The 13286-nt window shown below is 40.1% G+C and overlaps 1 protein-coding gene across 2 annotated transcripts in view; it reads left to right on the top strand.

Moving 5' to 3' along the window:
- The window catches only part of ATP8B1 (ATPase phospholipid transporting 8B1), a 113758-nt gene extending 107976 nt beyond the window's left edge, over window positions 1-5782 (top strand). For both annotated transcript variants that reach the window (XM_033087507.1, XM_033087508.1), the window contains exons 25-28: window positions 362-607; window positions 928-1066; window positions 2791-2921; window positions 4118-5782. In XM_033087507.1, coding sequence (XP_032943398.1) covers window positions 362-607; window positions 928-1066; window positions 2791-2921; window positions 4118-4342 — 741 coding nt within the window. In that variant the 3' untranslated portion in view covers window positions 4343-5782. The remainder of the gene's footprint in view (window positions 1-361; window positions 608-927; window positions 1067-2790; window positions 2922-4117) is intronic.
- The last annotated feature ends 7504 nt before the right edge of the window (window positions 5783-13286 follow it).

Below are 13286 nucleotides of genomic sequence, written 5' to 3'. Positions count from 1 at the left end.
TTCATGCATAAAAAGAATAACTTGGAACTAACTCATCAACTTGTTTGTGAACACACTTTCCCAAAGAATTAGGTAGAGATAGCCTCCCTACATTTTTCGACATAACTTATTTGCTTTCTCTCCATAAATAGCAAAATAATACACTTCTCCCTAGTCCCTCTCTGATGAAATATCAAATAATGGTGGACTAAAGTAATGAGGTTGCCCTCTGTCCACTGAAACTGTTCAGGACTTGTTTGGCCTTTGCCTTCCTACAACTTAACAAGTCGAAACTCTTTGTGACATAAAAGTTGTAACATTTCTCGGAGTTCTTTGATTCCTGATGGATCGTACACAGCTCTAATTGTGTTTTCCCCTTCAGGATGTGAGTGACAAACTGAGTCTGCGGTTCCCTGGGTTATATGTAGTGGGACAGAGAGACTTACTGTTCAACTATAAGAAATTCTTCATAAGCTTGCTGCATGGGATCTTAACATCGATGATTCTCTTCTTCATACCTCTTGGAGCTTACCTACAAACCATGGGACAGGATGGAGAGGCGCCGTCAGACTACCAATCTTTTGCTGTCACAATTGCCTCTGCTCTCGTGATAACAGTCAATTTCCAGGTATGTGGTTTTAGTCACCTGTTTTCGGTATCTGTTGGTACCTGTATTTCTGTACATAGGCCAGCGTGCACATCCACCTGGTACCCCCTCTCCCTCTGACTGATCCTCTACCACTTTACAAAATATGAATGCTCTTTTTACCCCTTAAAAGCAAGCACATTTCCTATTTCTTGCCTGAGCCTAGGATAGTTTCTGATTGTTCAGTATTCAAGCCAAATCATGCCTAAATTGCTGAATTCTATTTTCAGAATCCTTGGATCTTTTTATTTCTTGTTAACTCCCCAAAGTGAGTGCTCTGTTTTTCTCTGGTTTCCCAACAGATTGGCTTGGATACTTCCTATTGGACTTTTGTGAATGCTTTTTCAATTTTTGGAAGCATTGCACTATATTTTGGCATCATGTTTGACTTTCATAGTGCTGGAATACATGTTCTCTTTCCATCTGCATTTCAATTTACAGGTTGGTATATTCTAAATTCCAAAAATAAATGTACAGAAAAATATTAGAATCTGATATAACTTCTGGGTAAGTAAAAACACAAACTGTAAATGATTGCTAATGAATGTTAATATCCTGAGTGGAAAATGAATGGTGGTGGTGGGTTGGAAAGGTGGTACCATGATGGGAGGAAAGCAAATTGAAACAAACTTAAGATATAATTGTGCATCTGTTAAGTTAGATAATAGCTGCTCCCATCTGACCCCCCCACACACACACACACATCATAAAACCTAATATTGGTAGGTTATTGGTAAATTTAGAACACATGTATTGCTGGGAGCATTATAATATAGTTTAGTTGTTCCAAAAGACTCTCTGGAAATACATAACTATAAAATTTTCTGTACATTATTTCCACTTGGGGAAAATACTCTAAGATAACACACCAAATTTTGGAAAGGTAATCTGTACAAAGATTGCACCACAAAATTTCTAATTGTTTTTTAAAAAGGGAAATAACCCAAAGACCTAAGAACATCCAATTGGCTATGAATCCTATATGATAGAATTCTAGAACTCAAAAGTGGGCTACATCATTGAAGATATGTATGCAGACCAGTAAGTAAACTTATAAAAAAACAAAACATGTCAAATTGACAAATGCTAGAATGAATTTGAGCTGATAAATATCATATTATAAATAAATATCATGAATTGGAATTTATGAACTTATTTTGAATAGTGTGTAGCTTGGATTCACAATGGGAAAAATAAATCCCCATAAACTTGTTTCCCTATAAAAGATTAGTTTTTGTTTTGTTTTTTGTGACCAATTGTTGGGTTGTAAAAGATAGTTGCTATGGTAACCCTTTTCTTCTTGGGGTTGAGCTCATTTTTTTTATGATTGTGTTTTTCTTTACTGAGTCTGTTTTAAAATTTTGGTAGTCAGTGACTTAGACTATTCACATTGGGCATGGTTTTTAAACCCATACACATTTAGCAGTGTAAAAACAACATTTAAAAAATAAAGACCAGTTTTAGAAACTTATAAGTACAGAAAATATTGTGACAAATTTGGCTCTAGTTATAAAATTAACTAGTATATTTGATTACCTGATTGCATTATAGACTGAATTATTACTTCCTCTGACATAAGCTAGCAGCTGAATTGCAGTGGAAAACACCTGGTTCTTGTCAGATGGATGTGGGTCTTAAAATTCAGGAGTTGCCATAGCTAGTTCTCTTACCTTGTGCTAATTACTTCTTCATGACTCAATTTCCTTACATGGTAAAGAGGGTAATACTCTTCACTCAGAATTGATAACATGGCACGGTCTGTATTAAACACCTAGTACAAAGCCTATCACACAAATGGCAGTGCCAGTTGTTAATATTTGGAGTTTCAAACCAAAACTATAAATTGGAAAATGCTTTTATAAGTTCCTGAAAAAATTCAGAAGTACAGATAGCCTAATTTTGCATTTTTAATCAATGCAATGTTAACCAATGCACTTTTATCCTTACTTGTTTGCTTGTGTATATTTGCCTTGTTCTAAAGAATTTACCTTCGAAATTTTGCTTTGCTTAATCTGGTTTTCAAATGTTCATTTCTTGAGCAGGGATGTGGGAGGACAATCTAGTTGTAAAACTTTACCATAGATAATCCATTTATGGATTATGGAATAGGAATATGCCCTTGCGATGAAAGGACCCCTGTGATTCATTCTCCATGTTTCTTTCAGGCACAGCTTCAAATGCTCTAAGACAGCCATACATTTGGTTGACCATCATTTTGACTGTTGCAGTGTGCTTACTGCCCGTGGTTGCGATCCGTTTCTTGTCAATGACCATTTGGCCATCAGAAAGTGATAAGGTATAGAAAAAACAGTTCCTCTCCTAACTGGGAGCCCCTCACAGAAATCAAAAAAGACATTTCCCAAAAGCAGCTTTCCTGCAAAATTCTAGGCTCCTGGGAAATTTGGTATGAACTTTTATGACTACTACTTTCTTTAATTCCATCTTGCAAATAAGTCCTCGGGGATTGTCATTTTTGTTTGCTTGCTTGTTATTACAAAAATTATCAAACATAAAGGGGGAGAATAGTATAGAACCCCCCATATATCTATCCTCTCAATTTAACAATTACACCATTAACATTTTGCCATGCAAATAGTTTGGGTTTTTTTCCCCTTCATTTATGTCACTTCTTGTAGCAGGATCCTTTGAGATACAAATAACAGAAAGCTGTGGCTCAAAATGGTTCCATACTAATGTATCAATCACCTAAACGCACACAATAATTAGCAGGCTCTTTTGATGAACAACGTAATGTCATCCAAAAGGACTAGGAATCTTTCCATCTCTCCCCTGTACTGGCTTCATTATTAGCTTCATCCTGATGCCCAGCAACAGCTCTATGGCTGCCCTGGGCATCGCATCCTGACATGTCAATATCCATGGGAAGATAAAAGACTGATTCTATCTCTTTCCCTTATTCTATCGCTTTCCCTCAGGAGCCTCAGAACTTTTCATGGAAGGGCCCAACACACTTCCATCGGGTCTCAAAAGCCAGAATTAGGTCACATGCACGTTCCTGGCCTAGTACCAGGCAAGGGAAATCAATCAGTTCCACCCCTGGGAGTGGTATCCACATCCTTGGGGGAATGTGGCAGTATGGAGAAGGGGTTACCTGAATACACTCAGTTTCCATCCATCAGAAAGAAGAGTAGATGCTAGAGGGGCACCCTGCAGTATACCCTGGATCTCCCTTTTCCACCGATAAGTGTATGCAATAGCAACAAGGGACATTTTTCTCCTGAACTTGAACCGTTCTGATTTAAGAATTGGAAAGAACACGCACTTCCTCACTTTCTAGCTCCGAGACCCTCACGTATCCTATCTCCATTTCCTCCTCTATAAAGTGAGGCCGGTGATGCCCGCCTCCAAATGGTGTGGGAAAGCCTAGTCTACGTGCCCCATGAATGTTTGCTCCTCTGCCGACACAGACCTTCATTTCCATTCCCTCGGCCAGTTCTTTTCAGCTCTGCCCCATCTCTCTCCCTCCTGTAGATTCAGAAGCATCGCAAGCGGTTAAAAGCGGAAGAGCAGTGGAAGCGGCGGCAGAACGTGTTCCGTCGTGGCGTGTCCTCGCGGCGCTCGGCCTACGCGTTCTCCCACCAGCGGGGCTATGCGGACCTCATCTCCTCCGGGCGCAGCATCCGCAAGAAGCGCGCTCCGCTGGACGCAATCATAGCCGATGGGACTGCGGAATACAGGCGAACTGTGGAGAGCTGATGCCCTGGCCTCAAACGGGCCTGCAGCGAAACAATCACACAAAGGAAATGTCTATTTTTTTTTACGAAACTCTCAGGTCTATTTTTTTAAAAATTGACTTTGTCACAGGATGTTGAAGACATAACCTTGATTAACAAAGTTACTCCTTGGGTTGGACTATTAAGCAATAGCAAAGCCAAGAATACCTTTTTAAAAGTCCTGTTATTCAACTGTTTATGTTCATGATGATTCAAAGGGAACATTTTAACCTAGACTCCATCTAGGACAACGGAATTAGAAAACGTCTTATATTTCAATTCAAATGGTAGTGCATTATAAAATCACAATTAGATTTTCCAGTCGGGGATCTGCAACACAAATTTCCCAGAAGCTCCTTTTTCCCCTGTAGGCCACCTTTTAACAAAGATCTTTTGTTTATGATGGTAATGAGAAAAGATTCGTGAACATTCATCACCTGGAAGCTAAGTCGTCCTGTGGTTTTTTCAGAATTGACAGTGGGCTACGTGATTCACGTTCCCATATTGCTTTAATAATTCGGTTCAGTCAAGGACTATTACTTCAAATTTCCTAAGTACAAGGTTTCAGTCTGTTTCGGTTTACTATGAGGTTAAAATAGCACATTAAAAACGTTTACTCTTACTCTCGAATATTATTTTAGCCACTTCCCTGTAGTAGCAGGTGAGTTTATTCCCTACTTTCATTAAAAATGCATTTAAGTATTTATGGGCTTTTTAAAAAAAGTTTTTAAAAACTGAGGATATCAGTGATAAATTGCAGAATATTTTACAAAGCTTTCTTTTGAAAAGCAAACTTTGTGCCTGCCTATGTGTAAAGTATTTTATAAGGGACTCGAACAGAGACCTCACTCTTTCTCACTTGTGCTATGCCTTGCGAAAAAACTGTTTGTTGGCAGCCACATTTCTAAGACTGAGGCAGAAGTTATTTTTCCAGAGGCTTTTCTCATTCTGTGTTTTTCACACAGTTTCCATATTTCAGTGAAGATGTAGAAGTGTTTTCAGTAACTCTTTTCTTTACCGTTAGACTGCGAATGTTCACAATATCTGTCCTATTGAATTCCTATGAGGAAATCTCAGCATGTACATAGTTCATTTTCTAGGTATGATAAAAGAATGTATGGCTCTTTATGGACGCAAATTTCTGAAAGTTTACAACTTTATCTTGTAAATAAGAACAATTGTAAGTTGTTTTTGTGTGTAAAGAAAATTTAGCTTGTGTAATTCTGTCAGTTTCAGATTTCTCTCCCGTTTTGCGAATTGTGGGAAAGGTCGACAATGCAAATGTGTCAAAGACTTACATTGCTGGGTGCAATATTAACAATTTTAAAATGCAAATTGCTTTCGATAAATTATTTCTACATTCTGTAAATCTGAGATTTAATGTATATTTTTGTTTAAAAAATAAATGCTTTAGTAAAATCTTTGGAAAGCATAATCTTTTAAAACATAAGTTGGGTTATTTATTCTTTTATGTTAGAGTTGTATATATGACATAGGAATCTAGGCGGGCAGGGTTTCTAAAGGAATTGAGGGGTCGTCTGGTGGTGAGAAATAAAGTTAGGGGCAGGGTACTGTGTGTCAGGGGAGAAATGACTGGGAAAAGGTGATACGGATTTATAGTTGGTAAGATCGATTGTGTCCAGGAAAAGTGCATCTTAGGGTACTTACATAGATAAGGGACAATTTTTCCAAATGACCTCAACTTTTTGGAACAAGACTAAGAACAAAGGTAACCCTTGACCAACAGTACGGGCTGGGAAGTGAGCACATAAGTCTAGAAGTACATGGTGAGAACTAGCAGGAAAAGGAACAAAAGGGAATTGGTAAGGAAAGGGAAGGACAAGAAAGCAGGTGAGGAGGAGGTGACAGACCCGAGGCTTCAGGTTCGGGGAGAGCTGAGTTTGCTGACTTGTAGGCAAGACAGACTGTCAGCTCTTGGAGAGTAAGTGAGATGCAGAGAAGATGGTTCTCTGTAGGAAGATGGCGACGGTGGGGGCGGGGGGGGGGGCTTCTTTGGGAAGCACAATTAGCAGCTAGTGATGAGACAGTATCAGTCTGGGGGTGCTTTTTAAGGTGGGAAACAGTAACGCCTTCCCTTGCTATTCCACAGTTGACAGCCTGCTTCTGGAGAATTTCATGTCTACATCGGGGCGATCTCTTCAAACTGGGGGAGGACAGATTAGAAGTGGTATGAGAAAAAGTTCTGAGCAGACCTGGGAGATAGTCTATAGAGAAAACATTAAAGGCCACTTTTTTTTTTTCCTGGGAGGTACTAATATATGTAAATTGTGTGAGAAGTAAATGTTTTTAACCAAAGAGCACCACCTAACGGTTCTTACTGAGGTTCAGTACCCATAACAGTCTGTTCAGTAAGGATCTCGAGGGGGATAAAATGGTTCCTAAGAGATTCCAATGTGACAGCAAAATGTACGCTAATGGAATCTAAATACATTCTAACAGTTGGAGCCTTTCTGTGATGCGAATAAAGCTTAGGAAAATTGAAAGACAGCTCCAAAAAGTCCTGTCAGCATCTTTTAGGAAGTTATGGCTGCCATAAATACAAAAAGGCCCGTCAAAACACTGAAAGGGAAACAACGCAGATCCAGGGAGAAGGGGAGGTTGGGACCTTGAACCATAAACACTGTAAAAATGACCTTCTTTTTTAGAATAGAGATTTCTCCAAAGAGATAAATGGCCAATAAGCACATGAAAACATGCTCACCATCACTGTCATCAGGGAAATGCAAATCAACCACAATGAGATTCCATTTCACACCCACTAGGATGATTATATATTAGGTTGGTGCAAAAGTAATTGTGGTTTTTGCAATTATTTTTAACTTTTTAAACCACAATTACTTTTGCACCAACCTAGTAGATTTTTTTTTAAAAAAAGTAACAAGTGTTGGCAAGGATGTGAAGAAATTGGAACCCTTAAACATTGCTATTGGGAATGGAAAATGGTATAGCCACTGTGGAAAACAGTTTGACAGTTAAACAATGACCATATGACCCAGTAAAATCCAGATATATCCAAATTGAAAACAGGTACTCAGACACATATTTGTACACAAATATTTATAGCAGCACTATTCACAATAGCCAAAAGGTGGAACCCAAATATCCACCAACAAATGAATTGATAAAATGTGTTGTGTACCTATAATGGAATATTACTTAGCCATAAAAAGGAAGCCAGTTCAAGATGACAATTTAGGAAGATCCTGAACTCACCTTCTCCCATTGACACACCAAATCTACAGCTACAAATAGAAAAGGGACGCATATGTAACACTAAAAAGTTATTCTTACATATATTGACATTTTAACCCTGACAATTTCAATTTCTAATGAAAACTAAGAAGTAAGCAATTAGTATTCATTAGCTGGCAGATTTATGAAGACATTTTATAACCTCTATAAACATTTCATAGACATCAAAGTCAATTATTAACATGGACCTATTTTTGTAAAACCCAGGCAAAGTAGAGACATGTCTGTTTTACTTAAACCAAAAAACTTAAGCTAGCTTTTATTACTAAAGAATAATCATATGAACTTGAAAAGCATTTGAGTCAGTATCTATATTTCTGAGAATTTTAGAATACCCAATTCTTATAAGTGCTTGCCTTTGAATTTTAACAATACCATCTGGAGTTACAGAGTTATCTCACATTTACAACATACATATATAGACACAGAAAGACAGAAACAGAGACCTTTTAGCCATGAGAAAAGCTTTATGAAAGAACAGTTGGATCACATTTTGCGCTGGAGGCAGTTACAATTTATATCTGTCTTTGACAAGTCAAGTTCTAAATGACCTTCCCCCTTTTAACATAAGGGCAGCCATTTTTAATACCTCCAAGAATTGGGCTGACACCTAAATGACATCATAGGTTAATCTATTTATCTAAATCCTCTTTTTGAAGCTTCAAGAGACCAATTAAATATGATCTCCACTCATTCTGCCCAATTTTATAACCAGCTGTCAAACTGTGTGTGCAAAACTTAGTTTACAAGTATCAAAAGATCCTCATCTTAGCTATCTCAGTATTTATGGGAGGCTGTCCTGTGGCTTGTTGGCCTCGGAAGCATGATTTCCCCTGTTCAATTAGCTTTTCTTTTGAGATCTGTAGAGTCTGAACAAACTTCTAGGGAAAACCAGCCTTATGTGCACATCTGCAGACAAGCCAAATGTAGTAAATATCCCTATAGGACTGCTTCGCACCTTCGGAAATTTTCCTCTAGCAACTCCACAAAGATTCTTAGTCACCTAACAATATCCAAGCAAGAGCCAGCAAGAGATTACCAGATATCACCGGAACCATGACACTTTCCAAGGCATGGGCCCCTGTCTCGGGGTGAACACATTCCAGGATGCACTGCCCTTCTCCCCGGGGCTCCCGCTAGCTTTTCCAGAATCAGCTGTGTTACCACACTGGACACGTCACGGCACCAATCTCCACCACTCCAGAATCTGAAACAACTGTCATCTCCCCATTGGCTATTCGTATTGGGGAAGCAAGTATACTTTCTCTTTCAGAGCTAAAGAGAGTTCAGTCTCTCATTTAACCAGCAAAGATTTTGTTCAGACTCTCAGTAAGCAATCTAATGGAAAAGCCCAAATTAAAAGCAGCAACACATTCTTTTTTTTTCCTTTCCCTGGGTTATCTCAACCCTTATTCACTTTTAAGATTTTCTAGTAACAGCTCAAATAAAGTCAAGGCCTGCTACTTAAAGCACGGAGACCTGGAATTCCGAGAGAAGACTCACCCAAATTCACGTGATCCCAAGTGGGGAGCCACTGGAGCACAGTGGGCCCCTACTGGGACCGGGTCCACAGGGTGGTCCTAGGTGGGTTTCTTCAGAATTCTGCCGTACTACACCACGTAACTGTAATAAGTAACAAATAACGTCATTATATAATGACAAAGGGGTCAATCCATCAAGACAATATGACAACTACATATTTAAGCACCCAATTATCGGAGTACCTAAATATATAAAGCAAAAAGTAACAGAGCTAAAAGGAGAAATAAACAGCTATACAATAGTTGGAGACTTTAATACCCCACTCTCAACAATGGACAGATATAGAATGGACAGACATAGAATCAATAAGGAAACAGCAGATTTGAACAATATGAACCAAATGGACCTACAGATACATAGAGAACATTCTATTCAACAGCAGAGCACACAAGCTTTTCAAACGCACATGGAACATTTTTCTGGAATAGATCATATGTTAGGCCACAAAACAAGTCTTAGCAAATTCAAGGAGACTGAAGTCATACCCTCTATTCTTTCTGACCACAGTGGTGTAAAACTAGAAATCAGTAACAGGAGGAAAACTGGAAAATTCACGAATACATGGGAATTAAACAAAACCCTCAACAATTAACAGATTGAAGAAGAAATTAAAGAGGAGGAGGAATATTTTGAGACAAATGAAAATGGAAACATAACATATCAAAACTTATGGGATGCAGCAAAAGTAGTTCTAAGAGGGAAGTTCACAGCAATAAATGCCTACATTCGTTATCAGGAAAGATCTCAACAACTCTAAGCCTTAAGGAACTAGAAAAAGAGGAAGAAGCCAAGCCCCAAGTTAGCAAAAAGAAATAATAAAGATTAGAAGAGAAATAAATGAAATGGAGAACAGGAGAAAAAAATGGAAAATATTAACAAAACAAAGAAAGAGTTGATTCTTTGGAAAGATAAATAAAATTAACAAACTTTTAGCTAGGCTGTGAACAAAAAAGAGTTCTATGGAAAGGAACCTCACAGGCTGAGCTTGTACCTGCATAACTCATTTCTTTAGCATGCATTCTGCTTTAATCCAAATGAGCTTTGTTTAGCCTGATAGAACTATGACTAGCTTACATTCTTTCCACCAGATCCTCCTGCCTGTACATATACTGTATGTCCATTCTTTATGTCCATTCTTTTTAATCATTAAGCTCTTAGGACACTAGGTTGTGGTCAGCGTCAAACTCACTTAAGAATCAAGCTTCAGGCTTATCAACCATGGCCAAAATACAATAACCAAACCTCAAACTAGGATAAGGTTTTGGTCAAAGATAAAACCTTGGTCCCAGTTATGTTTCAGCTCTGGACTCATGCAAGCAGAACTACCCCAAGGCCTGCATCCCCTGGATACCTGATGCCAGGATCAACTGCCCCCTGCCTTAGCCCCAACCAATCAGTAGAGCCCACTGCCCCAGCTCCCATAGCCACCACGATTAATGATGTTCCCCTTATATAACTCAGCCACTAGAGGCCATCGGGGAGCCAGGCTTCTGAGAGTACTAGCTCGCCCGTGTCTCCCGGCTTGGTGCCAATTCCTTAAATACACTTTTACTTTCTTTGCTGCAGTCCTGCCGTATGTATCTTGTTTGGCTTGTATGGCACCCGGCAGGCAGATCCTTTGAGTCTTCAGTAACAATCTGATCATATGTTCCTAACAGGGCAGATGATGGTCAGTAGTTACATCCCAAGCATATAACTTCTTTGGTAAAAGGCTACCATCTCTGCTTCCTGTTCATGGTTATAGACTGAGAGCAGTGTGTTTTGTTGGGCCATCCATATGCAAACACTTTTTCTTTGCCCTAAAAAGAGTCTAGGTAACATCTTAAGGTCATGTCAAAGAAGGGGAAGTTCCAATTGAATTTGAGAGAATGTTCCAGATTCAAAGACCAGTACAGATTTACCTCTACGCTGTCCAATCAATTATCAGCTAAGATGACCTCTGTAGTACAATGCATGGGAAGAAATCACTGTTTTTCAATTATCAATAATTTGTCCTCAAAACTTGAATAAAATCACAATGTAGCTGCTTACAATAAATGTAAGAGGAAGGGAAATTCCAACATGGAGAGAAATCCAAGCCAGCCGACCAAGTATGGTGCTTAAAAACCTAGGACGCTCCTGCCAAATTCAGGATGTGGGTTACTCACTTCAGATAACCTGTTTATGACCTCCAGCTGGAGAGGTTACCAATGTTCCTTTGGCTCCTGATGCTGTTAAACAACAGCAGTCACTCTCAAAGTGCTGTCATAAGCCTTGCATTGTCTCCCTGTTTCTTCTCCACCAGGGGATTAAAGATATTCAATCTGGCTTGGGAGGCCAACATGGGCGGGTTCTTTAGCCTAGCATTTCTCATCAAGAATCAATTCTCCCAGGTGATTGGAATCAACCTTTAGAACAGAGGTTGATCTACCACCTAGGAGTCACCTTGCAGTTTCATTATAAAATGGTTCTGTTGAGCTACGTAAGCTGCGTAAAGAATAAGACAGTCTATAGAAATCCTATAGGAGGTTTTAGGTTACCATCCGCAATGGGATTCCCACCTATCTTCAGCTTCCTCATTTAAATTTTGTGTGACCAACATGAAAATTTATGCTTATTGAAGAGTTTAACAAAGGTACCACTAAGGACTATTTCTAAAGATAGAGTTTTTGTTCAAGCTTCTGAAAAACTTGCATCAAGATTCCAGGATTGCGGGGCCAGCCCGGTGGCTCAGGCGGTTAGAGCTCCATGCTCCTAACTCCGAAGGCTGCCAGTTGGATTCCCACATGGGCCAGTGGGCTCTCAACCACAAGGTTGCCAGTTCAATTCCTTGACTCCCGCAAGGGATGGTGGGCTGCGCCCCCTGCAACTAGAAATGGCAACTGGACCTGGAGCTGAGCTGCGCCCTCCACAACTAAGACTGAAAGGACAACAACTTGACTTGGAAAAAAAGCCTGGAAGTACACACTGTTCCCCAATGAAGTCCTGTTCCCCTTCCCCAATAAAATCTTTAAAAAAAAAAAAAAAAAAAAAAAAAAAAGATTCCAGGATTGCAAACATCTTCAGGAAATGTGGACCCAAAAGAGCTCTTTTCAATTTACTGGGTTTGTCCAAGGCTGGGATAGGTCTTAGGATTTTGTGGTTTGGGATGAAAACACTTTCATGATCTGCTCCGACAGCAAAAAAAACCTCATAAATCAAGAAATCATCAGCGGGGTTCTGGGACCTGCAGAGACCTCTAAGAGCCTCAACTCCCATTAAACTGACACACGATGGCTCTTCAAACTAACGTGGGTGCGTTCTTCCTCACTGTTTTCAGAGGACACAACTTAACTCTGCTTTGAAAGATTCCCCAGCTCCTCCTCTATTTGACTCTGTCTTTGATGGAGAAACTGACCTTAAAATGGTTCCCTGCCACGTGGAACTGACCTAAAATGGTGGCCCCAGGGGAGAGAGAAGACCAAAATCTCCGAAGATTATTTTGAGGAGCAAATCATTGAGTGCATGAGAAAGCTCTAAAGACGTCTGTGGATTTGCTCGGAGATAGTGCCCGGAAAGCAGTGCTCCAGTGACAAGCACCAGCCCAGGATTTCCCTGCACACCTGCAAGTGTACCGCAGAGCTGCGAAAGCAGAACTAGGTGAAGCAAGTTGCCCGGAGACAACGTGGCGGCGCTGGCATCAAGTACCCTGAGCTCAAGCCGGCTGCTGCTAAAGTGGCCCGTGGAGGTCAATACAGTATTAGGACGGCGATTCGCATCTGGCGCCTGATGGAGAGAAAGGGTCGTCAACCAGGAGGGTGGGACAACCCTGAGTGGGCGCGGAGGCGCAACAGCCAGGACGGCGAGGAGAGGGAGCCTGGGGTTGGCCAGAGCCAGAGGAGGAGAAGGAAGAGCAATGCCACTCATTCAATTCATTCCATTTATCATTCATTCATGAGCACCAACAAACTTCAGTTTGTTCTTGGAAGGACTCTTTGGCGATGCTGTAAGTAAAGTTATGCTTCAGGAGGGAGGCGGGACTAAACGAGACTGCCTGCCTAAGATCGTTACCAATCCCTTGCTGAGCGCAAGGGTCTGTGCTAAATGCCCTGGAAGGACGCCCGGAAAGCATCTTACCTACTGTGGAAGAAAAA

The sequence above is a fragment of the Rhinolophus ferrumequinum genome, chromosome 19, assembly GCF_004115265.2.
Source record: "Rhinolophus ferrumequinum isolate MPI-CBG mRhiFer1 chromosome 19, mRhiFer1_v1.p, whole genome shotgun sequence".
Classification (NCBI taxonomy): Eukaryota; Metazoa; Chordata; class Mammalia; order Chiroptera; family Rhinolophidae; genus Rhinolophus; species Rhinolophus ferrumequinum.
The sequence above is the reverse complement of the archived record's forward strand: the minus strand, read 5'-3'. Positions and strand labels throughout refer to the sequence as shown.